Here is a 27,994-nt window from a genome sequence, read left to right as displayed (position 1 = left end):
AGGTCCGTTTAAAATGTTTTTTAAAGATCTCTTAGAGCCAATTAAACTATTTTTAAGTACATAAAATTACTTACTAACTCATTTCGGATTCCCATTCCCAAATTTTAAGGTTGTGATTTTAACGGAAAATCTTAGGCTCAACTCAATTCAAGCCCCAAGCTAAGGAGCAAAATATATTACTAGAGATCATGATTATGAACGCGATTTTTCAAACGTATACAACTGCAATTTTGCAATGCGCAGGAGCCTCGTAACTAATGAAGTGCCGGATCGTCAAAAAAGTAGATCCACGGATCCGGATCATTAGCGTCAAGATCCACGGATACGGATCTCAATTTGTTTTACCCAATTAAACTATCCAAGTGCTCAATTTGTTACGGAAGGTGTTCCCGTCAGAATAATAACACTGCTTCTTCAAAAAAATGTCATCTACGGCGAAAATATAATCAAGACTATGATTTACTCTTTAAAGAAATCTCCGTTAAAAGTGAGGGAGAGTTGGAAGGAACGGGTCAACGCTGCATTAATGCCTAAATAGAATGTGAAGAATTATTTCTAGCTTCCTTGGTAAATGTAGGATACAGGAGCAAGAGTGTAAAGCTGCTACTGGGCAGGCTAGAAATAATTTTTCGCATTTTGTTTCAGCATAAATGCAGCACTGACCTATTCCACACAACTTACTCCGACCGACAGAATAACAGAGCCGAGAAAACCTTTACAAACAGTTAATACAGAATTTAGTTTCACTTTTTTTTTTTTGAAGAATGCCGAGAAAAACCAAAATGAAGAACAACAGAAACCCCAAATCAATAACAGAAACGAATGTTAAACTAAAAATTAAAAAAAAAAAAAAAACATGTCCTAGAGGGCCGACCCGATATTGAGATGGATTTTGCGGGTCAAAACACACATTGTTAACAAATATGAACTGACAGCGGATAGAAATTTTAAATCATTGAACTTTTTCTCCTTACCGACTATGAACTAGCTACCCATCACGCGTTATAAAATCTTTGAATTGCGTTTAAAATTTCCTTGACAAGATTATAGCTTTTACTGCATATAACTTGGAAGTTCCAAACAAATATCAAATGAAGAAAAACTTAGTTCTTTCAATTTGAGGCCAATATTTTTAACGTACGGGTAAGTTTTTACTAATATAATTCTGAAAAACGTGAAGTCGGTTTTTATTAATATCTCCGGTTTTGCAACGGGTGGTACAAATTTGCTTCTGAAATGATACCTTATAATTTAAAAAGGGAATAAAACCTAATTTAAACGGAGAGTTTTTTATTCAAATATTTAGGAATTTTTAGAACAGAAAAGTTCCGTTTAAGATCCGTCAAAAAGTAGCGGATACGGATCTTTACTTTCCCTTGGATATCCGCGGATACGGATAGCCGGAACATCACTACTCCTAATCTTTATGGCTCTGCAAATTAGTACAAATTATTTTGAAACCCGGGGAAGGGATGCTTTTTGTTCCAAAGAGAGCTCATAATGCATTTTTAACCTGTTTCTTTATAATTGACGTTTTAAATCGTTGAGAATCAAATAAGATTGCTAAGCAACTTTCGGGGCTTGGTCAGCGTTAGCGAGCGGGGGGCAGAGCTCCCTAGTATATTGAAAAATAGTTAATGGTATTGTTAAATTATTCCCGGGAGGGGGAGGTTCGGAACCCTGTGCCCCACCCTAAAGCTCCTAAATGTTATAAAGTTAAAAGTTTTGTCAAAAACATTTCATGACTAATAGGCCATTTTAAAAATTTTAAACAATGCAGGTTTTCGAGCATTCTGTGATTTAGTTTATAAGCACTTTTGCAAGCTTTTTTCTTTTTCACTATTATTTGAAATTCGAACACAAAAACTTTTAGAGCAGATAATGGTACACAATCCTCTCTTTAAGCGAAATTTTTTTTATTCAAACAAAAATAGGTTAGGTAGCAAGTAAATATGTTTTAAATTTCAAACAGTTTCGTCTTAAATAGGTTAGACTGAATGAATGATACGTCCGTCATTATGAAATCGTAGAAACTGGACACACGTGCTTTTTTTTTCTCTTTTCTTTTCACACACCCCTGCTTAAGAGTGGGCCACTCTTTAAGACGCCAAGAATTCGCCAACTTCATTTTCAATAGTAGAAACTTTTAAAAGAGTGAGACTTAAGGCTGTTCCGGTAGAAAAACATGCTAAACTTGACTCTTTGGGAACAGCGACAAAAAAAATCTAATCGCCGGATTGCAATGAAACTTTTTACTATATCAGATGAATGTGTAAAAAACTACGTGCATGAAGTAAATTGCTGCTGAGTTACCTACATTTATCACAAAATGATATTAAAAAGTACTTTTTGTCAAATATGAAATATTTCTCTTAAACACATTCATGAAAAATCATCTAAACACAGAGATTCGAGATTTTTTTCTCTGAACCATAGAAACAATGTAGACGCATTGCAATTGAAATATTTTGTAAATATCATTAAAAAAATTTTCAATGCTCACGTGTTCTGAAACTTACTCGATTCTGTCCACTAATCTTATAGTTGCCTAAAGTGCCAATAGATGGCGTCAAAAACTCGAATAAGTAAGGATACGTGAAATTAAGGTCTATTTTATTAATAGCTCGGCTTTTTTCTCATTTTTATGCTAATAAATGATTCCATATGGACCATAAACTTTCTGTAACAAGTTTCATTCCTTCATATTCTTCATAAATCAGTCTAGATTTTTTTTTCTCTAAAACCAATTGTTCGTGATCGCGTGGAGATCCCGCCGGACAAATATCGCCATCAGTCAGTTTTGCAGATGAACTAGATTTTTGCGAAAAAGTGAGGCTTTCCATGCGTGTGCCCGAAGTGATGGCCAGTGGTATCGGATGTCAGTGCTTGTAGCTTGGGCTCGAGGCGGCAGTGATTGTAGTCAAGGAAAGAGAAAGGGGGGAGGGAGGACGTCCCCGTGTGTATTTTCCGTGTTATTAGAAACAGGTGGGTGAACTAGAATTGGAGGGTTGGCCTACGAGTGCTCGCCACACAATCTTTCCTAATCCGCAATGAATATCTTTCTAAATTGACGCAACATAGATCATTAAAATTTCGTGATATTTTATTTCAACAACGATTTTAACTATTTTTCAAGAAGTAATTAATATTTTCTAATGTTAACGAAGGACAAAGATGATCTGAAAATAGTTCTTATTTAATTAAAAAAACCTTGCTCAATCCATTTGCGCAGGTGTGACATCTTTGTGCATATATTTGCCCTTTATAACAAAGAGCAAAGTATTATGTATGATAATATATGAACTTTCAAAAAAAAAAAAAAAAATTGAACTTGAAAAGTAAAGATTTTTACATATTGTGTGCGTACACGTAATAGGCTCAAATCATTACCTTGTAGGACACGAAACTTTTTTAGAAAGTAGGTACTTCGTATATTATGTAACGTTTAATGGTTTTTATATTTGAATGTATCAAAATTTTAAGACAAAGCTTAAAATTCTGGGAATAAATTGCAAATACAAGCATAAAAATGTCAAATTTGTGCAAATGGATTAAGTAAATCTTCATCTCAATTTTATACTTTAAAGTTTTAGACTTAGAAAAGTAACAGATTAAGTAAACATGATATTGATAAGCGTTTATTTAAATTGCACAGGAAGTATTATAGTGTGATCCGCGAGTTACTGACCATCAGCCAGTAAGTTGAACTAAGTTGTAACAAAGGTTTTGATTTGACCATTATGAAGGTTACGTACGATATACTTACAGAGACATCTAGAAGTTTTCAAGGAAGTCACTTTTCTTACTGGTGCAAATTGTTATCAGATAAAATGTTGAATCACCTTTTTCTAGGTTAAATTTAATTTTACAGGTTCATTTACTGAGATATGCTGATCAATGCTTTATTCTCAGTGAAGGAAAAAAAATGCATTTAATAAACTATCCATTTATGCTGTTTGTTATTGAAGGTTGGTCGATTACATGCATTGATCTAAAATGCCTTCAACGGCAGTAATTAACAAACACGATCTACCTGTAGTAATGACATAGTTAAATGCTAGTTTTAAAGCTTTTTTCTTTATACCAAAGTAATTACAAACATTTTTATGCTAAAGATATGAATGTGTATAGTACAACTTTTATTGAGAAAAAAAATATTTTAACCATTAATTGACTAGCTTGGTTAATTACTAATGCTCCAGATCAGCGGTTCCCAACCCAGCATGTTGTGACTTCCAAGGGAGTCGCGAAGAATTTCTTATAAGAGAACACATTCAAAAACATATCATTAAACAGTTTAAAAACTAAAATATGTAGAGGAAAAAAATCATTTTAGAGAAGCATCAATACTTGAGCGTAGTGGCGAATTTAAAGAGCCTGATGATCCCTCAGCATTATTACATTTTGGTTTACGGACTTGCATCCCTACAAATTGCCGCGAAAGAGTCGAAAAAAACCTCACTATAACATTATCTAAAATTGTCTGAAAGTTCGTTTTTGGAACTTCAATATCGAATTTTTTTGTGAGACAGTCTCTTAACCCCAACCCTCATCCTGAAAGATGTCATGTAATTGCGTTTTCAGGACTTAATTTTGGAAATATTTCGAGAAGTTCCTAGAACCCTATCCCATTCCCTAAAAATAGCAAAGAAATGGATTTTTAAGCTTTCAATTTCGGAAATATTTCACAGGAGTGCCTTCTATTCCTTTTGCATAATTAAAGACCGTACAAAACATTCCTTTTCAGGATTTAAATTTAAAAAAAAATTCCGGGTGAGGGTCTCCGATCGTTTCGCCTTGCAATCAAAGATAATCTACTATTCTATTTCTGAAACTTAAATTTCCAAAGTTTCCTTCATATTACCCCCAATCATTTCTCCCCCCCCCCAATCACTAAAACTTGATTAAAATACGTTTTGGTAACTTCAATTCCGGAAAAATTCCGGGGGAGAATCTACCTATCCAAACATTTGCCTAATATTTAAAGGAACAAACAAAAAATACGAACAAAAAGACTACTTTTTTTAAAAATATTTCTAAAATCCAGGGGGTTCCAATGGCCCCTCCTCACCCTGATTTCCCAAATGACGGACCTGAAATAAACTTTGAAACGAAATCCAGGAAGGATAGATCGTTTTATTGATTTTAAAATATTTTTGGGAGGAATACCCCATTGGATCTCTCTTTTTGCTACATATTTTCCTGGTTTTCACCTCTCTAGCCCTTCCGAAGAATGCTCGTAGTCATAGTATATATTCCATTCTCCTCCAAATAAAAATGATGACAATCAAATGACTACTCATCATCGAAGGGGGGGGGGAGTTCACTAATCTTGCTAAAACAAAAGGAAAAAAAATCAGTATTTAGTTAAAATTTCATCACGTTTGGGAAGCAGAGAAGTGCTTGAACTAAATCCAATAAGTAACTTTTCTAACTTGGTTGTCCGTTTTCTGCTCAAGTCATTGTGGCAAAACAAGACGCATGTTTTATTCTGATCAACGTTTTGAATACAACCAACTTTAAACTATAATACTCAAAAATATACTGTCGTGAAATGTATGATAAATTTACATTTTCCCCAATCAAAATTGAACATTTATATCTCTCATATACAGTCGGCTTCCGCTCCAAAGCGATTCAACTTACGCCAAATGCCTATAACGCGAGTTTTTCTCGAGTAACGAATGTTAGAGCTAACGCAAATTTCTCACCCACAACACGAAAACTTTTGGAAAGGAATCGTGGCGCAAAATGACGGCTTCGCTATTTACTACTAAATATTAGTTTCGTGAATATACTTTCATCCTTTTAGCATCACTAACTGCTCTAGTTCCCACCCAGCGCTAGTCAAAACATCGCTTTGTTAGTGTGTATAAATAACAACTCCACAATTTTCTTTTAATATTTTAAATTCTAAATATGAAAGGTGATGAAATATTCTGCACCAAAGCACGCTGTTTCATGCTATGTTTGTGAAGATAGAAAGAAAAAGTGAAAATTTGTGACTAGATAAGGAATTCTTGAACGCTTGAAACTCTAAAAAATGGTTCGAAGGCAGTGGCGGATTTACCAGGGGGGTGGTGGAGACGACCGCCCCCTCCGTAACTGTCATTTTCGAAAACCAATAATATAGAATTAAAGGAATTACTAGCTTTTGCTATTAATTTCAATCAAGTACATTCCACAAATTTGCTTTAAATTAAGTTGAGACAGTGTAGTCGAAGATGGACAGCATTACCCACTTTTTAATTTGAAACCGAAGCTCGCCCCTCCCCTCTTTTTTGAACATTAATAATTTTTATATTTCCTATATGTATCTTCCAACCTTTTTCTTCCATGGACTACACTATACTGGTATGATGATACATTTTGCTATGATTTACATAGGCGTGCGCAGAGCTTCAGTAATGGGGGTACCACTGCATCCATGCCCGTTCTTTAGGGGGTTCAGGGGGAGAGCATCCCCCCCCCCATCTTTGTAAAATTAAGAATTGGATACAAATGGCCGTAATTTTCATCGTTTTCTAATAAATCTTGAGTTGAGCTTTGCCCTCCTCCCCCCCATACACACTGGAAAAAGTACATGACTTACCAGAAAGTACATAACATTACCTCACACTCTTTTTAGCTCGCTAATGGAAGATGTTTGGTCATTTTAGCTTTGAACTCCTTTCATTTGTCCAATTCATGTACAGACACCTGCATAATTTTGTGTCAGAACGTACTAGAGTGCGAACAATCTTACGGAAAATAAAAAACCGATCAAAACACATCCTATAACAGAGCTCTAAGATTTACAAGAACGATACGTACGTCTTTAAAACTTAAGGAAACAACGGATGAAAGTGTAAACAATTAAAATAATCCTGTTTTGAAATGCTTGAAACTTTTAATGCTATTAAATATTTTTAAGCAAATGTACAGGTTTTAGTATTATTCTACAAAATATAATTTAAATAATATGCGATGACTCTATAGCTACTACAGAAGCATCCTCCTTTTATGAGGAACCACCATTTTAAATTCCTCAATAATATCACTATCTCTTGCTGCCACGGAAAGATCCCTGTTCGACGTATGGCAGGAGGAGATTTTCCAATCGATCTTGTGCCATTGTAGACCGGAGCTTCGTCTTCACTATAGCGAGCTTTGAAAATGCGCGTCAAGTTTACAAATCTGTTTTAACTCTAAAATCGAAAAAAAATATATTAAAATATTTTGATTTACAATTATAATCCATACAAATAAAACAGAGAGAATATGTGTGTGTGTGTGTATGTTCCCTATACAAATCCAGTTTTGGTCGGATCTGGCCCAAATTTGGCTGGGAGGTACTTGGGCACCCGAGAAGAAACGTAGGGGGGATTTTCGAACGCCAAAAAGGAACCGAACCGTTCGAATTTCAATTAAATGGCTTTTACTACCCGAAATAATTATTCGATTTCTTCGAATTTGGCGCCAATCGAAAGCTTGCGAAAAAATTCCCATAGGGTTTCTTCAATTTCTTCGAATTTCGAAAAAAAAAATGTAAAAATCACCGGGGAAAATTGAAAAAGCATCATTAAGCCTAATGGAACTTAATTTTCATATCGGAAAATTATCGTTTGCACGATCTCATTTTAAATTAGCATTCAGAAGGTTGGGGGCCATTCATTAATTACGTAAAAACGATTTTGGCAATTTTTGACCCCCCCCCCCCCATGAAAGGGTGCATAAGATTTTTCAAACCCCTCCCCCCCCTAATTCTTACGTAAGATTCCATTTCGTTTTTCAAAATAATAAAATAACGAATCTTACATCACTGGAATCGAATTAAAAGTCACTATTATTAAATTAATCCTTTTGTGTACAGAAATATTTACTAAAATGTTGCAATCTAGACTGAATATTTTTCGACATTTTTTTCTGTATGATGCGATACTAATTAAAAATAAAACCATGCCATACAAAGTGCGATTATTTTATTACATTTCACTGTATTCATTCTTTATAAAACAAGTAAAAAGCAGCTCATCCTAATTCATTTTTTACCTTCCAGAAGCAAAGGAAATATAATCCCTGTCAAACCACTTGACCGCGCGATTTCTATTGAAAAATATCGACTTGGAAAATATTACGTAAGAATGGGTTTGATCCTCCTCCCCCCCTCCCCCCAAGCCCCAAAGTAAGGGAATGTAGAGATTTTTCCATCCCCCCTCGATGGCCCCTTACGTAATTAATGAATGGCCCTTTGCCACATTTTTTTCTCGGCTGTGACTTAATAAAATTTTGTATTGTTTTGAGGTAAAAATTTCCCCCTTTGATTATATTTTGCGATTTATCTCTTTTCTTTTTTTTTTTTAAAGGATTTTAGTAGGTTGCGTTTAATTTATTCGTTAATTTGTGATTTGTCGTTTTCTTTCTTTTTACGGGAAGTGTTTTCACTGATTCTTATGTTATTTGGTCTCTTGATTTCGAAAATGACCTTCATCTTTTTCCATCACGTCAAAATTCCTGGTAAAATTGGTCTCTATTTGTTTCCTACAATTTTGCTTAAAAAATCATGAATTCGACCAATTTTACATGCAGTATCTGGCAGCAGCGCTTTTTAATTTCATTTATAATCTATTCTAACGATTCACATTGAATTTTCAGCAATAAATTCCTTTTTATTGGTCTAAATTTAAGAAAAAAGATCAAAAATACCAAATATTTACTCTTCCGCGGAGCAAAAAAAATAGCTTTATCTCAGGAATAATTTTTTTACAGAAAAAAAAAACATTCGGCAGTGCAGAATATTCGTACAGATTGCCCTTGTTCACAATAAAAATTAGTACGACACAAAAATTTTCATTTTATATAGAATGACCTTGTAGTCAAATTTCACGTTTACTGTTAAATATCGTTTTCTAGCTTCCATGCGTATTATTTAATATACTTGGTTAATTGCCAATTTTATGTACTTTATAACTTAATAAAAAACGAATTAAAATATTACGTTGGTGGTTTTCTTATACAAAATGCATCATTACTTGGTGTAAAAAGTTCAAACTCAAGGTTACTTTTAGTTTTCTCTTGAACAGAGGAGATTCGTGAAATTTGGTTACAAGGTCGTTCCATATAAAATACACAAATTTTCATGTCGTACTATTTTTGATTTTGATCAAGTTTGGTAGGTAATCTGTATCAATATCCTGCACTCCCAAACGGTTTTATTTGTTCTGTAAAAAGATTTATTCCTGAGGTTTTTTTTTTTTTTTTTTTTTGCTATGTGGATGAGTAAATATTTAGCATTTTTGATCCTTTTTCTTAAATTTAAACCAATAAAAAGTAACGTATTGCTGAAAAAATATGTGAATCACTAAAATAGGTTGTATAAAATGAAAAGAAAAAACACTCTTACCAATACTGCAATCTGAAATTGGTCGAAATTATTATTTTTTATGCAAATAATAGGAAAAAATAGATATCAAATTTTACAAAAAAGTTCTGACGTGATGGAATTTTTTCACTCTTTTTTCAAAAATCAGCACCAAAAAATACATAAGGATCACCTTCAACTTTTCTTGTATTTTTTTTCATCGTAGGACAGTGGTTTTATTATTAAAATAGTAGCAATCATCTAAAACTAAATAATTTAATGCATACAGAATGCCGCATTCTTTTTTTTTCTTTTAAATTATTAATCAAATGACAATCAAAAATATTTTCTAGATTTTTTCTAGATTTACAACATTGGTATTATTTTAAAATTGATTGCGAATAGTCTTTTGTACTTCACGAATCTCGAAAAAAGACTTTGTCAACTCCTCTCCACCAATTTTTTCAACCTTGGAATGGTGACATGTAAGTGACACGCACAGCTTAGCACACCCTTAATATGTGCCTAATATCATTAAACACACTCCTGCATAGCGATAAATATTTTATATACATACATCGATATGTGTATTTATGTAAATATTTTTTAACTACATAATAGACACCTCAGAGCAATGACTGAATGAATAATTTTACTACTAAAACATTATTAACTTGAAAACAAACGTAAGTCAACACGATAATAATTTCTCGTATTGAATATGTTATAAATAAATATAAAGTAATACTATATATCAATTGCGTCAATACAGCTGCTGAGGCATGTGTACTATTATTGTAAACAATAGCGAATTTGGGGGGTTGAGGAGGCCAGGGGGGCCCATTCCTCACCAGAAAAGATAACTGAATTACACCATTAACTATTTTTTAATTTACTTCTTCAGAACATAAGTATAAACTAAAAAATCAAAAAACACTCACATATTCTTAAAACACATTTGAATAAAATCACTCTGGCTTTGTTATGACAGTAAAGTTGCAGTCAGTGATCCATACGAAAGAATACTTAATCTTCACAAGTTTCAAATTCAAAGGCACACAATGTCACGATTCGTTCATTAATCATTAGTTCTTCTTTGATAGAAAAAAGTTATTTTTCTGGTTTAATACCATCTTGTTTTAAGCATTATAACAACGTTTCAAAGTAATACAGAGCATTTTAATGAAATACCATTATAACATTGATGGTATATATTTTACCATAATACCATTTATGGATTATACCATTTTAGTCAAACGAAAAAAAGGTTTAGTAGTAAAGTGGCTTAAAATGTTTTTAAAAAATTATTTTATCAACACTTTCGAAGTAAATTAGAAAATAAGATTGTTGTACTATAAAGTAGATTAATTGACTTTAAGGCTTCTTTAAAAACATTTTAAAGGAACTTCATTAAAAACTTTTTAAAGAAAAGATTATGGCGGGTGGGGATGGGGGGGGAGGGGTCACTTTTAATTTATTCGTGCCCCTCTCCAAAATTATTTCCGTATCCATCCCTGATTGTTAATTAAATAAATATCGGGTTAAATAATTTATAGATTGCTGTAAATAATATACACACAATAGAAATAAATGATACATAAACCGAATTCTTGCTTTTCTTTTTTTAACATGCTTTTACTAACTTTTCTTGTTACTGTCTACGTAATGGAACCCTACAACTCAATTTTCACTCACTTCCTGTGATCGAATGCTTTTCAACTTTGGTGCACGAGCTCAAAAACGATGACAATGCAATATTATATAATCAAATTATATTAGCAATTTATTATTAAATTATAAATATACTCCAATTAAGGCAGCTTTTTTGCACAATTCCTCTTCTATTAGTTCGAAATAGCGCTCGAACAATTAGCTAAAATAAATATTATACGCCGATAGAAAGCCCTGATTTTTCAGCATCAGACAAAATTCATTTGAATGTTCTAAAGTAATTAGAACGCGAGTTATTATGGTTTTTAACTAATTTCATGCATGAAACTATGAACTTTTAACGGGAAATTCATTGATGATAACGGTCATTATTGTGCATTTATTAAAATCAGGGACCGATATACACACCTAGGTGCCCCGGGCACTGACAAATATGGTGCCCCCCTCCCCCCACACACAAAAAAATATGAAGGTAAGTGTTGGATATTATTTTGATAGAAAGAAAACTTTAAAATATCAATTTTATAAGAAAAAAGTTAGTAAAAATTAAATACCAAACGTTTTATAACTAATATACAATCACAATGTAATATCAAATAAACCATAAAAATTAAAAAGGCAAAAATATCTTCCAAAAGGAATACTTTTCCGTCATCAGGTTGTATCAAATTTCGAGCTACTATTAATGAAAAGATATTTTTCTGTGAAACGTGCTTCGTCTTACACACTTTTAATTATGTAATTTTTCTTCAAAATTGCCCATATTTTCATTTAATTATAACAGTAATTATTAAGAAATATACAATGGAAATGAAAAGTAATTTTCTTTGTTGACACTTACCAAATCCATCAATAATCTCACTGAAGTGAGATATTTTGCACAGAAATCATTTAATATAAGTCTGAAATAAATTTATGGTTTTCATGTTGGAAATTTGGTGCCCCCTTTCCTTTGGTGCCCCTGGCCCAGGCCCCGAATGCCCTGCAGTAAATCAGTCCCTGATTAAAATGCATTTCAAACTTCAAAGCACTGTAAATATGATTTTTACTCTCATACTAAAAAGTAAAAAAGTAATAAATTTCATGAATTCGACAAAATCTTAGTTTTAGTTAAAATAAATTTTCTTTTTATAAAAGAAGTAGAAAGACTAAAAAAGAAAAAATAAATTAATAGTTAAAAAAAACTAAAAAGACACGCTCCCAAAAAGTAAAAAATAATGTTTTCATGTGAAGTTTGTTCAGCAGCAAGAAGAATGACCAAAAAATAACTTCAATAAAAAAAAAAAGCATGGAGGAAGGGAGCTTCATATTGAATGGGGTCCTGAGATATGATCCAAAACCAAAAGGTTCATGAAGAGAAAATCCATGTCCAAAAATTCCGAGGGATAGAAGATCCCGCACACATAAGGTCCAACGGACATAAGATCCATAGAGAAGGGGAGGGGTCCAGGGATAGAAGATCTGAATTTTTGGATAGATATGACTGGAGGTCCGGTTTTCGGAGTAGGCTGGACATAAAAGGTCCAGATTTAAATGTCTTAAATTTTTTATCATTAGCAGTTTGCAATGATGCAGAGTCCTTACCAAAGAATAAAAAGAGAGCTCCTCACACACCTTTTTTTTTTATATCAAAGTTATTTGTTTAGTTTGTTGTTTGCTACAATTGTGTGTCTGTTTAGTTTTTTAAATTATTAATTTATTCATTTATTGTTTTCTTACCTCTCTCAATGGACACTACTTGTTTCTTCGCAAAGTATTACAGTATCGTTGTGCTTTGACGCTTCATTTTTAAAGCAAAAAAAATAAACACTTATATACTAATATAAAATATCTACGCAATAACTAATAACTACGCAGCCTTATACAAGAAAACCACTGATTATCATGCCCATATAAAAACTTAAGAGGCCCAGACGAGCGTCTACGTTAGAGTGGAACCTCTCTGAAAATCATTACCGTGTTCAAAAGTATTCACTGATAACATTAAACATATGTGTTGGGAAAATGATAAAAATACAAAAGAGGGAATAGAGCGTGGAACAGGACCTTATGGTATTGATTAGTTTATTGACTATTTTCTCAAAAAGTAGTAAGATGTCACTGATTTATTACTCTATCCATCCCGGGTACCACACAATAAGAGAAAGGGGAGCCCCTCAGCTCCGAAGGTTTGGAAGGTGCTGTGGGCAACATGTTATCAATCCTCCTAGGGGAATTACTTAGAACATGTCAATTCTCATTTGGATGGTGAAGCGATCAGCGGCATGAAAAATGTTCTTCCAGAAACAGCGTGGAATTTCGGCAACTGCCTGAAGGAAGAAGCATAGCCGAAAGCGCTTTCGCAAATACATGTGTTCTTAATTAGGTCTGGTGACCCGCCAATGCTTTTTGTCTCTCTCAGACTCAGACTATGCGAGAAGTTTCCTGAGAAAAGTATCACTGTTTTCTGAAAAAAGGAAAACATATCACTGCATGGAAAGGCTATTTTCGTATAGTTGGACCTGGTTGGAAAAGATTTCAAGTGACGGAAGATTTTTAATTTTTCCTGGCTGAGAAAAATACAAATAAAAAATGAATTCGTTGCCAAAAAAGGCAGGCTATTTCTATGGTTGCTTAATACAGGGAGAGTTAGATTGAATTAAGAGGGGGGGGGGGGGTCTGCACTGAAAATTGGAGAGTTTTTGTTCAGATCAAAGTGGTGGACACGTCTCATGTCTGATTTATAATCCATGTTTTTCAATAATTTAGCAACGATCGGTACGTTATTGCAAAATATTCCTTTGCGGTTCTCTGTGCGTTCTAACAGTGGCGTTTCTAACAGTGGCTTGTTACCGGGGAAGGGTGGAAAATTTGAGGTGTACCCTCCCCTCCCCCTACCTTTAAGATAAAAATGTTTTAAAAAGTAAGTAATCTTTCTTTGATGGATTAAATCTGAATTTAGATGCAGTAGGAAAAATTCTCAAAATTGAAGTGTTTTACTTTTTTTATAAACCCTGAAATCCATTTTAGATGTCACGCGGAGTGGTGCCCCCTCTCCCTCGTAATAACGTTCCTGAATCTCGTCTCGTTTTCGTTTCTTTTACTTTCATTTTTCTTCTCTTCTTCTTTTCTCTCTTTCTCGATTTTTTTTTTTTTTTTTTTTGAGCCAATGGGGGTACCGCGGTACCCCTGGTGACCCCTGTGCGCACGCCTATGATGATTTAGAACAGTGGTTTCTAAACCTGGGGGTGATAGCCACCAAAAGGGAGATTTAACTCTTGAGGGGAGCGATAAGTTTGTGAGGGGCGATAGGGGGTGATTAAAATTTAAAATACAGGCTAAAAGTGGGCAATTGATTCCCTCCCCCCTACATAGTGGATTGAGGGGAGAAATATGGCTTCCACGTTTTTCAACCGCCACCCCCTTGAAAAGAATGTAAATCCGCCACTGATCGAAGATAGCACAGCAATACTGTATAGTACTATTACAGTGTAGTGCTTTATTATTACTGCATACTGTATATGTACCGTACTGTTTTTTTTTTTTTTTTTTTTTTCATGTCTCTCTCTCCCATTGATAATTGATATTGTGCATCGTTTGAATACTGCTGTTTTTTTTAAATACGGTAAAAATTCAGCTGTTTATGCAAGAAACGGTAATATATTGTTAAGAAATGGTCTGGAACAGTTTAAAGGGTGTTTAAAAATGTCTTAAATAATTGGATAAGTTAATACAAAATTCGTATATTGTACACGTATATTTGTATATAACACACACACACAAAATCAACTCCTTCAAAGTTTCAGTAACGATACTAAAGTTAGTTGAAATCTATGATCTAATAAACTTTAATTTTAAAAGCACCAGCTTTGATACGGTGCTCCAAAACTTGAATTTGTTTATATATATATATGTTTTTGTTTTTTTTAATTATAAAATGAGAAAAAGCTTACTGATGATCAATTGGGTGACGGAGAATTAAAAACAGCAACAATAGCGATAATAATAATGAACAGAAATTTAAAATTAACTTTAAATTTCTTTCTATTAGAATTATGTTGTCTGAAAATTAATTTTTTTTCTCTCTTTTTTCTTCAAGTCCTTATTCTATTATACCCTTCTCAAATAGTTTCAATTATGCGTGCTCAGTCATTTAAAACGAGGGGCATCATGACCGGATAATTGGACAGTTCGGGCAATTAGAGTTTGGATAACTGGAATCCTACTTTGATATAACACAAATGTAATGTATCTTCAAACTCAGAAACCTGTAATTCTGTTATGGGGGAAAAATTCACTTTAGAGAACTCATAATTTAAAAATATTGATTTTATTTTTAAAAAACCATTTTTTGTGAAGTTATTTCTGAAATTAGATTTTTTTGGAGTTTTAAATAATAAAAAATGTAATAAACATCCATGGAATGACACAACCAATGATTAAAAAAATTATAATAACGAAAATTTAAAAAGAATCGCCGTTTTTGGTTCTGGACCAGAAATGGCAGCCGGGGGGGGGGGGGGATTTTGGAATGCCTCCCCTTTGTAAAATTTTTGTTTATACAATGTCTACAAGCATGCCGAGTTTCATAATTTTATCACAATTTGCAGTTTCTTCCCCCGTAGCCCCCCGACTATTTCCAAGTTAGGCGAAAACTAAGATCGATCTCGGGGGGGGGGGGCTGTTCCTCCCCCTCTTTGCACGACTGGGCCCTGTTAAATGCCGTAAAAAACTATGTTTTCTTCTTCAAAATTTTAAAAGATTCGTACCACCAAGTTTTCTCTGTAATTCCATGGTAATTTTTGTGGACCTTTGTCATGAACAAAAGGTAAAATTCCTCGTAAAGATTAAAAAAATGTGACCTTTCAAACACAATTTTCTTTTAAACTGTCCAAGTCTGATTTAACAAACTTTCCAGTCTTTTCTATTACTATTTAGCAATTTCTATAAATGCAGCATGAAGGAAACAAAGCTTCTAAAGATTAATATTTAAAAAAAAAAAAATACATTAGATTGACAACTTTTATTAGTAGATTTAATAGCCAAAAAGAAGACATTTCTAAAATATGTTGCGATAAATTTACCGAAGTTTCCGCGGTTAAAAAGATGAACCCTTAGTATAACGAAATCATTTCTGATCTAAACTTCAAATCGAAGCAAAAATGCTCTCATCTCATTTCTCTGCAGCGGTTTTGTTTGCTTTTCCGATTCCTTCGCGCTGTCAATGCCTGAAGGCACTTGAGGGGTGTGTTTCGAACAATGAAAGACATTCCTCACTGACTCCTCTGAAGAACAATATCTCCTCCACACAAATTCCGGTTTGTCCCCTTTTCTGGATGTCGCGTAAATCCTGTCAGTTGTAAAACTAGTTTGCGGCTAAAACGTACAACGAGCATGATGCTTTCGTCACAACCAGGGTGCAACATTTTGCGCCATCTATTGGGTAAAGGAAGTTTTTTTCATAAAATGGGACAGTCTTAATGGGAAAAGAACAGGAAAAACAGCTTCGTATTTTCAAACTCCTTTCGCCCCTCAAACTCAACAGGAGGTATGACTGGAGCTCTTCGGCTGCGATAAGCGCTATTGTTTGCTCCCCCTAGTCCCTCGGGTCTACCGGAAGTGTGGAAGAAATTGGAGTACACCGTGCTCAACGATAGCAGGGATGTGTCCGTTCACGTGACTCGGATATGCTAATGACCCGGGGGGATATTTAAACTGCTCGCGGCTTTAGTTCGCTCTCTCTTTGATCATCTCTCGTCGATGTAGGTGGTCGCTTGATCGGTATGTCGAACTTGCTTGTTCGTGCCGTTCGCCTTTATTAGAAATGATGAGCTGGACTTAGCTTATTTTCCAATGGGTCTACTTCATCAAAGTTTTTAGTCATGCAGTTTGCGTTGCACTGTTAGTTATCTCATGCAGAAGTAGCATGTAAAGAGATTATGTTGTTAGTATTTATTTTTATCATTTACAGCGTGTTTTTATCTATTTATATTATCGTTTAAATAAACTTCATGAAAGTTAGAAATAGTTTGTCAAGTTCTTATTTCCGAACTCACTCTGCTAATATCAAAGAAACATTGGGGAGATATTATTAGATTAGAAATTCTCCCCAACAGGTCACTGTAAGCTCCAGTCTTATCACTAAAATTCCATTGACTGGTCCACAATTGGGGTGTGTTTGAATAGCTGATAAACAGATAGGGTCATTTTAGTCCCTTTCTGTTGATTCTCCTGGTCATTTTGAAGCTTAAAAGCATTTACTAAATAGATCTTTAGCATTTTCTCCCTTTTTTTTCTGGTTCTTATCTTTTGGGTTTTCTGGGTCCCTGGGACCCGATTTTTTCGGGGAAGTTGCGTCCCTTTCCCGCGAATTTGCGTAAAAAACCCGCTATAGCGCGTAAGCGCGAACCCTGCAAGAAATTCAGCAGTTAAAAGTGCTCTATCATTTGCATTGGAATTATAACCATTTTTTATCAGAATAAATTTTGACACATTTTTTCATATTTCCACCATAATTCATAACTTTTAAACAAAAATACTATTAACAGTTTAAAGGGTAGTATCAGATTGTTTTTGAAAATGTAGATGAAGTTGACAAAAGTGTGGCATGATGCACTTAATTTTAATTATGAAGCATGTTTATTTGTTAGCGATAATTAGGTTGCATAAATGTAGCTTTAATACTCAATATAGTTAAAGCTTTTTCAAATGTGCAAATATATTGTTTATATTCTGAACGATATTTTATAAGTTTGTAAAAAGATAGATATAACACAGCAATTCACAAAATCCTTTTATCCTGAAGTGTGCATTATAACTGTCTGATTCTCTGCAAACTAACTACCAAACGGCACGACCTTGAGGGTCACAGATCTGGACGAAATTCTGGATTTAGGTCAATTCCCACTAGATATGAGCCCAGGTAAAGCGGTTTGACTGCATAGTAGGGTGGGCCGAAATAAGCCGAAAAAAAATTTTTTTTTGAAATTAATTTTTGGATAGCGCGCAAAAGTTGCGTGATGAGCTAGTTAGCACTCACAAAAAATTTCTTGGATATTAAAAAATATCTAGCCGGCGCTATTTGACACTAAAAAAACGGAAAAAAATGAGAAAAATGAATTTTTGTCGAAATTTTTAAAAAAAAAAACTAAATTCCAAATATTTTGCTGGAATGCACCGAAAATGTTATATAATGAACCAGTTCGAGCCCATAAAATGTTTCATTGATTTTAATGAGCATTTAACCACTCATTTCGGACATCAAAAAAATTGGAGAAAAATGAAAAAATATTGAATTTTTTTAAAAACCATTGTGAAAATTATTTTTCAAAATTAAATCATAGACTAATTAATTAAATAGCACCATTAATCATAGTAATTATTATCACGCAATAATATCATACATTTTCTAGAATTACATATAAAGATATTAATATTTTGAAAAAGAAATCTTCAAATTTGATTTATAATACCTCATGCATAATGAATATTATTTTTTGGAATAATATTGTCTCTTGTTATCAAATGATGGAAGCTCTTTCCTAGCTTGAAATTTGGCACGAATGTATCCATCTTGTGCAGTTTCACCACGAACTTATATTGCAGCTTCGGTTATTAGTTTCACACAACGTTTCACAGCTTCCGTGTGACAGGGAAATTTCTCGAAACAGCTGTAGGCTGTTCTTTGCACATTTCTTTCAATTGTTGGTCTTTTAGCTGCATTGTAAGAGGTGGCTCTGGCTCTAATGAACTAAATCAACATAATCAATGGCTTCAAAATTGAGTTTACGACGCTTTAAAAATCGTAACCATCCGAGTTCTTCGTCTTCTTATTTCTAGAGTTCAGAATGCACCTAACAGCTATTTCCCGAATGTATTTTCTTGAGTCAAACAACATTGTCAACAGTAGCTGTTCCGGATGAGCGAAATATGGATTATTTGTTGCCTTATCCACTTTTTCAATAGCCATTTTTCTTACTGCCCTTTGATCAATTAGAAATTGTTTTTCTCTATCAGTTACTTTTGCTTTTTTTCTGCAATTACACGAATATAAATCTGCGCATTTGCAGGCACAAATGTCAAACAAAGTCGTAGCCTCTGCTTTAAATTTGCCTAGCTTTGATTGTAAAAGTTGCGTCTTTATATTTTAAGCATTTTTTTTTGCGCTATTATATTTAGAATAATAAGATAAAATCATAGTAATCACTCTCCTCATCGAAACAAGGGAGGGGAAGAGAAGCACGCCCCCAAATACCAATAACTTTTTTTGCAACTACAGCGGCCACACTTGCTGAAGATGGTTGCTTACTTCCTTCTCCCTTTATTTGCATCTTAGTGATTTGATAACATCTGATAATGCCCTGATATGTTGGAAGAAATAAAGCATTGGGAGGAGACAAATCTCTTCCAGGTCCAAGTAGAAGACTACTTGTGCTTGCTCGCGTTACTTTCTTTTTCGCGCGTTTCTACATAACAGTCGTGTTGTATACCAAAACAAAGATAATAATGCAATGACATTCGAAATGTCCGGCTCCCGTTTAAAAGATTTCAGAGGATTCACATTTTTGTAATACTAAAGAGCTCTATTTGTCAAACATATATAAAATAGTTATAACATAATCTTAGGAATAATAGAAGCAGTTGAGCGCCGTTTATTATCCAGGAGAAACAATTGGAACCGAAGATTAAAAAATTAGCATCTTATGTAACTATTTTTTATTTGAGTGTGTGCATTTTTTAAAATTGGCGAACAAATGTCGCATGAAATTGATTGAATTTTTACTGTTTTTTCTAAGTAGCGTATTGCGTAACATTTCAGGTATTTACTTATTTTGAAACTACTTTTAAATTTTTTTTTTTTTTTCATTTTTCCCATGTTTTAATCTTAAAGGAGCGTAGCTAAATATTCTACGAAATGTATAAAAGTCTTTGAGAATTTACACTAATTCACTGACAGATACTTCTAATGTTTGCTAAACTAGCTTCAAACTTTTATTTTTAACCTTCCCCCCCCCCCGACCCTTTTTTTTTGAAAAAAATGCATTCTTGCCCTTTTTTCAGTTTTTCAAGGTCAAATAGCGCCGGCTAAATATTAAACACATTTAGCGAAATTTTTTATGGGTAATAACGGGCCCATATAGCAACTTTTCCGCACTATCCAAAAACAAATTTCCAAAAAAAAAAATTTCGGCCCACCCTACTGCATAGGCCCTAGTTCGGCTGCAACGGGGGTCCAAAGTTGCTGCTTGAGTACAGAAAAGCAGTGGATTTTCCTTTGAAATTTAACTTTCTTTAACCTTTTCTTGATTTGCGTGCCAATTTAATGCAATCACAATATCCCCTCCCCCCTCGTTGTACTGGCAAGAGACGTCGAATTTCTTTGGACGGTAGATATTGTCCGAAAAGTTTCTAATTCTAATAAAGACGTCATTGCAATTCTGGATTCCTGCCAATCAGTGTAGTTCAGACAGTAAAAATTTGATGTTCATGAATTTGGATAAATTTCTGGATTTAGGTCAATTCGGACTGGATATGAGCCCAAGTAAAATAGTTTGAGTACATAGCGTTTAGTTCGGCTACAAGGAGGGTCTAACTTTGCTTGATTTGGCCCCAGAACTACAATAGCGTTTTCTTTTGAATTTGAAATTTTGGCACAATATTTGCTTTCCTAACACCTGTTGTGTCTCTTGTTAACGTAGGGGCGGTGGAATTTATTCTACACTGTGAATGCATTCAGTTGGGTGATACTGCCATGTAATATCAAGAAAATAGTAAAAAAAGGTTTATTTCAAAGGAAAAACCATAGCATTCTGGAGCTAAACTAGAAAAGAAATGAAATGAAGGAGAGGGGGGCTCAGCAGAGCCAAGCACTGCGACCAGAGGTCTATTGTACTAAATCCCAAACAAAAATCTTAAAAAAAGACCAGTAGCCGTAGCAAAGATTAGTAGGCATTTAATGGGAACATCATAGATTTCCCAAGGATCAAGTAAGTGGCAGCCAAGGTGTTCAAACATATAGGCAGAAAAGGTATCGCAATCACACAGAATATGTGCAACAGTTTCCTCATGAAAGCGACAGCCTCTACAAATTGGGTCATCAGTGACGCCCATAATAGTAAGATGCCTCTTCAAGGTACAGTGACCAGTAAAAAGGCCAATAGCTCTTCTGACGCTGTTGCGGTTCAGACTTAAGAGCTCCTTTGCCCTAATACTAGGGCAACCTCTATTAAGTTCTTTCGCCTGCCGCTGTCCATCAACGTTGCGTCAGTTATTATACTGTTTTTTACCTAAAATATCAAAAACAGCAGTTCTAATAAGATTTTTCGAAATCCCAATTGCTGGCTCAGGGCCAACAAAAGGGATATCAGAACCATTCCGAGCAAGATAGTCAGCCTTTTCAATTTTCCTGCACTCCAGAGTGTCCAGGTACCCAGCAAAGGGTAACCTTGTTCAGCTTTGCAAGATTGCAGAGAAAATTATAGCACTCCCAAACGATGTGGGATGTCATTACAACCTTCTTGAGTGCGTTTAAGGCAGCCTGACTATCAGAGCATATATGAACACAACGGTCTCTATAGCCACGACTCAGGCAAATACCACAACACACCAGGATAACATAAATTTCAGCCTGAAAAACAGAAGTAAACTTGCCCAGAGGACAGGAATATTCAATACCATCACCGGGACAAAAAGCCCCAGTCCTTTCATTCATCTTAGAACCATCGGTGAACCAGAGAGTGCAATCTTTTCCATGAGATAAGGTAACATCCCTCCAGTCACTCCTAGAAGGAAAGATAACCTGATATGGCTTATCAAAAGCATACTCGCCAAGCATGTAGTCACTTGGCAGGCCAGAAAGAGGATGAGTAAGTACATCCTCATCAAAGTAATTCCAGGAAAGGTAACAAGAGTAGGCTTTCCATTGATTTGAGCGTCTAAGCCTCTCCATACACAAGAAAGCTTCAGCTTCAATCCGCATATGGAGCGGACATAAACCTAAAAGTAGTTCCAGCGCAGCAGTAGGCGTTGTCCTAATACAGCCAGTCATGGCTATGCAGACTAACTTCTGCAGCTTGTTAAGCTCATTTTTAGCAATGTCAAGTTTAGTTCTTGACCACCAGACAATAGAGTCATACGTAATGATGGGACAGATAACCATCTTGTAGATCCAATGGATAACCCTAGGGCTGAGCCCCCAGGTTCTACCAATAGCTCTCTTGCAAGACCAAAGGACTTTATTAGCCTTTGCCAAACAGTGGGTGAAGTGTTTCTTCCAGTTCATCTTGGAGTCAAAATAGTATACCAAGATACTTGACCTCGTCAGCGCAGCTGAGAGTTTGTCCGAAAAAAGTCATATTACTCACCTGGATTGCTCTTTTACATGTAAAAGCAACCATAATGGTCTTAAGAGGATTTCAGCAAGACCCTCAGAATGACACCATCTTTCCACACATTTTAAACCATGTGATAGGATTGAGGAAACAGTGTCTAAGAACTTGCCTCTGGCAACAATTACCACATCATCAGCATAGCCACAGCAAAAAAGGCCAGAAGAAGTAATGCTTTCAAGCAGCGAATCTACAACAAGACACCAAAGGATAGGTGAAAGAACACCACCCTGTGGACATCCAGCATTTGCGTGAACAGTAGGGTGGTCCAAAAAATGCCCTTTTTAAAAAATTCCTGATTTTTATTGGTCCTACCCCCTCATTTTGTTCCATGTGAGTAAAAAATAATTATTGTGAAGTTTGAGCTCATAATTTTAACATTTAGAGGTAGCTCAACAGCCTCAAAGTTCCGCGTTTTACCATTTTATTCCATAAATGCAGATAGAAATAAACTTGATGCTAGGAAAAGTATATAATTTATTTAATTAAAATTGCCAGCATTTTGTAAGTTAATATAGTTACATAATAATAATATTTCAACAGTTATGTTTATGACTTTCCTTAGTACACATTACAAACTCTGTTTTTTACATCCGGGATAAGCTCGTCAGTGTTCTGCGACAACTTGCAACAAGAATTGGAATTGTTCATCATTGCGTGTCATTTTTTCATTAAACTCTTTTATAAGGGCTATACCCCTTTCAGCATTATCATTAACCACTGAAATTCCTTGAATAATCCTTTTTGCTTTCTTAAAATCCTCCTGAAGCTCCCAGATTTCTGGATCTACGTGAATGAAGGTATCAGGTAAACCCATACTTTGAAAAAATGAAATTGACTCCTTTGTCACAAGTTCTTCAAATTTCATATCCATAAAATGTTTTAGCAAAATCTTAGGGTGCTTCACCACATTATTTTTCTCGTTTACTTCATTCATCGCCTTCACCATCTGTCTTTTAATGCACCGTGGCACTTTATTGGCAAAAAGGGCTAATGCCACGAGCTCTTCTGACAAATACCACAGGTGATTGGCAAATTTGTGCATTGCAGTTTTGCTAATGTCTTCATCCATTTTTTTTCTTCAATAAAGATTTCATTAAAATCGTTACACGGTGCATTTTAAGGCATAGAAGCAGTCATCCAAGCCTTTAAATACACAAGTACAACAAATATGCTTTTTTTGCAACCCTTTCTCTTCTATTGATGTGATGGTAAATTGACAGCTAAACATCCATATTTTGAAACAATACAAAATTTTGGACATCTATCTAGCATGATCCATAGCCCCAGGTGCTACAAATTTGATACCATGTGGAGGAACTTTACTGAGAAATATTAAGCATCGTTCAAGACATTCTCGATAATCATCTCTCGCTTCATGTAGTAATCTTTCAGCAAATACTATTGTTATCATCCTTTACATCTGTAACTTGTGCTAAAATGTCTTTATTGTTGATGCCTATGATGTCGTCTTTGTCTATGAATTCCCAGTAGGCCTGGAATTGTTTAAAAAGAGGTATGTCTGGTGCGGAAGAAAAACCCAAACATTTATTAAACCGCACCAATAATTAATTCCATAATGTGATGTCGACATGGAAAATATAGTAACCTTTTCTTTAGTTTTTGCTCTAGCAAAGCACGGGTACCCTTGCTTTCCCCGATATTGACGCTCATTGCATCAAACACATTGCAGAAACCTTGTCAGTTAGACCCCAGTCCTGCAAAGCGTACCTTCTTTATTTTTTTGTGTCATTGTACTTCTGTTTTTTTTTTTTTTTCAATAACTTTCATTGCTAATAAAGTTTTTCTAACTTGGGCTGATAGTTTTGGGGTCTTTGTACGGGTATTCTGACTTTCTGCCAAAATTTTGTTATTTCTTCTATTGTACTTCTTGAAGATTCTCTTACGGTTTTCTTTAATTCAATATGGTTATAAAGAAACATACCCAATGCCATACGAATTGAAGGTAGTTTACTACCTGTCAGCGCACTTACGGTTGAACTAAGAAGATAAACCTCTGATTTTGGTTTAATTGATGTATTTGCCATGCTCAGTTATTTTAAAGTAAAGAGACATATGCATTTCAAAAATAAGTGCAAACTGCCATTCCAACTTTGGAGAAATCAAAACCAAAACAATTAAGAATACATACATATGCAGCAACAAGTTGAAAATTTATTCGATTACGACTGTTAAAGGAATAGATTTTATGTATTTACTTGTATTTACAAAAGTATTTTCATAATGGCTATTGTGAAGTCTCTATATAAAATAGCAATTTTATAAAGCAATTGTTTTCTTGTTAATAAAAATAGCAATTGTATTTTACCTTAGTGAGGTCAATGGTCGTGTGTCGTACGCGTTCTATTCAGCAACGATGAAAACTTTATCTGCGTTGAGCTACCTTTAAATATTATCGAAATGTTTTCAAATTTTGTCTGATTTATTTTTTAATACATTGGAACAAAATGGGAGGGCAGGACTCAAAAAATTTTCACCTTCGAAATTTTGGACCACCCTAGTGAACAGTTAAATCGACACCACTAAGAGAGGCATTGACAAACCTATACCGTAACAGATTTTCAATCCAATTAACAATAGTTACATCAATACCCCTACTGGCAAGGGCTCTCAAGATAGTAGTAACAGGGACTCTATCAAAGGCACCTAACTAGAAACTTTGGACCCCCATTACGGCCAAACTATGACCTATGCAGTCAAACCACTTTACCTGGGCTCATATCTAGTGGGGACTAACTGAAATCCGAAGTTTCGTCCAGATTCGTGACCCTCAAGGTCGTGCCGTTTGGTAGTAAGTATTCCTTGAAAGTTATTAAATACAACAGAATCAAATGGCTGGGGCACATTTTTAAATGGTCAGCAGCTATAAGGTGGTTGGACAGTGTGGAAAAAGATTTGAAGATTTTGGGAATGCATAGGTAGAGAAACTTAGCAGAAAGTCGTACCGCTTGGAGGAAGCTGACAAGCTGGCAGAGAAAACCCTGGCCTGCACCAGGCTGTAGTGCTGCTGCAGAAAAAGTATTTCTTCTTTACTTTGAGTACAGTTAATTACTTTTTTACTTTCTTCTATATCTAATATATAGAAGAAAGTATTGGATTCATGCAAATTTTCGAATTTCGAATTTTGACGGATTCGAACATTTTGAGGTGTGCTGAGTCCATTTCGACTATTTTTGGAAAATGTCTGTCTGTCTGTGTATGTGTGTCACGTCTGTGTGTGACCAGTTTTTTGTGGCCGCTCTACAGCAAAAACTACCGCATGAAATCGAACGAAATTTGGTACGCATATGTGCCCGTATGTGAACTTGTGCCCATTGGTTTTTGGCGTGAATTCCTCCAAGGGGGGTGGAGCAATGGGACGTTTTTTGAGTTACGCGTGATTGCTATTCCTCAGGAAGTAACTGGCGGAATCATACAAAATTTGGTCCATATGTTGCCAGTAACAGGAACAGGTGCTGATTCAATTTTGGTGTCAATAACTCAAACGAGGGTTGAGCTATAGAACGTTTTTTGTCGTCAATTGTGACTGCTGTATCTCAAGAAATAATGAACGGAATGAAAAAAAATTTTATCGGCAAGTAGCCCTTAGTGGGTATAAAAGCTGATTTTATTTTGGTGTCAACAGCTAAAAAGGGGGGTAGCGCAATCGCCCGTTCTTTTTTTCCATTGTGAGTGGCCTATCTCAAGAAGTAATGCTACGTTCTGGTTGAAATTTGGAATATATGTGAATCCATATGTGAACAGGCTTTGGTTCAATTTTGACACCAATCGCTCCAAGGTGTTTTTTTTTTCCGAAGAAAAATAGCTTTATTAATACAACAATAAGAAAGATAAATCGCAATAGATTGTCGTCTGCGTATTTCTCGTGGTTTTAATTGTATGGAAATGACCGGAAATATTATCTCAATGATTTAAAATTTTTAACTGTTGCCATCTTATGTTTGTTAACAAATAAAATATTTGTAATTAATTCAAGCAAGGCTTTTAAAATAACTTTCAATTTTCGCTCTTGACTTTGCTTTTGCAATAATTCAGACATTGGGATGGTCGTCAAGTTTTTGCATGTGTAATTTTGTTTTTGTTGAAAATATTGCTTCCTCGTCAAGCATGGGGAGGGATCAGAAAAAAAAAAGAAAAATATAGAAGAAAGTTTCGTGATGGCTACAACATACTAGTTTTTTCTGAGAATCATTTATGTTATCAAGTCCCAAAGTGTTTGTTAATATGAAGTTTTTCATCTATTTGAGTAGGCATTAGCTACAATAAAATCATATTCATTGCATGGCAAAAAAAATTCTAATTCAAAATTTAAAAAATTGTTCATAATTTCCATCAGATCATTATGTTATTGTAAATCTGTAATTCGTTTTCATTATGTTCAATTTTATGCTTTATTTTTGATAGATTTGATTATGATCATAATTTGACAATGCAAAGATCATTTGAACAAACCAACCGAAGAACGAATGAATGAACAAAATGCAAAGTTCTTTAAGTTTAGATCAATGAAAGAACAAAGAAATTCTGTATGAAATTGGTTCTTTTTGTTGAAAAAAATGTCTGTTTGTTTGTTTTTTTTTTAACTAAATGAAGGGAAAATTTATTGTAAATTAAAATCAGTGCGATTAGTTTTTTGTGTATTACGGATTTAACAAAAATTTTAATGCAATCAAATAATATTAATATTTTTTCTCTCTTCCAAATCTGTTGAGTCAACTTCATACATAACTTTTGAAAGGGAGCCTCTCCACAGCTTAAAAACTTAAATCTCATACCTTATCCTTACACATTTCAATGACATTTTTCAGCGTTGTTTCTGCATTTGGGTTTTATTTATTGATTCATTTTAAACAGAGGCGGAGGTACCATGACGTCTCTTTCAAAGTCTCTGTGATTTTCAAAAATTTCTTTATTCTAGGCACCCCTCATTTTAAGTTGACAGCTTTTATTGATTTCTATACAGGCATAGTTTTATAAATGACATTCAGCACTGTCAGCCTGTTCTGAAATGTTAGCAAATATTTATTTCAGTTTCATAGTTAATTTAAAAATTTAGGTTTTTGTTATTATTATTTGCATTTCATTTTTAGGATTTCTTCTAATAAAAGCAATTTACCAAAATAATTTGCCTTTTAACTGTTGCTTTAGTTTACACTATAAAAAGTGAAGAAATTAATCCTAGAAAAATCTTGGGGTAGTTAAAAAAAATACTTTTATGAATAGTATAAAAAATTAAGTTTGATTATAAAATGGACTAAAACTTGACAATAATAAATAAATTGCATTTATTTCTGTTTAGGATTCTTGGCCTTTGTCGAAGTCCTTTAACTGTTGGTAGACTTATAAATCTTAGAGCAGAAGTGTTACCAGTTGCTTCTGAAAGTTTGTCCAAAACATTTTTCATGAGAGGTATGTAAAACATTTAATGTGTCATAAATTTCATCTGATGTTCTTTTCAAAAATTGAAAATCTTATTTCTCGACTCATTTAAAAGAATAATTTTGGAGGTACAATAAGATTTTTGAGTGGTAATGCATATCACTAACACATCCAGAACAACCTTCTGGAGGGGGTTTTTTGATCAAAAATAATTTCT

The 27,994-nt window shown here is 34.3% G+C and overlaps 1 protein-coding gene across 1 annotated transcript in view; it reads left to right on the top strand.

Moving 5' to 3' along the window:
* The window catches only part of LOC129220171 (glycosaminoglycan xylosylkinase-like), an 86,468-nt gene that overhangs the window by 46,225 nt on the left and 12,249 nt on the right, over positions 1-27,994 (top strand). Inside the window, exon 4 of the mRNA XM_054854525.1 lies at positions 27,698-27,807. Within this exon, the coding sequence (XP_054710500.1) occupies positions 27,698-27,807 (110 nt within the window). The remainder of the gene's footprint in view (positions 1-27,697; positions 27,808-27,994) is intronic.

The sequence above is a fragment of the Uloborus diversus genome, chromosome 4 (assembly GCF_026930045.1).
Source record: "Uloborus diversus isolate 005 chromosome 4, Udiv.v.3.1, whole genome shotgun sequence".
Taxonomy (NCBI): Eukaryota; Metazoa; Arthropoda; class Arachnida; order Araneae; family Uloboridae; genus Uloborus; species Uloborus diversus.
The sequence above is the reverse complement of the archived record's forward strand: the minus strand, read 5'-3'. Positions and strand labels throughout refer to the sequence as shown.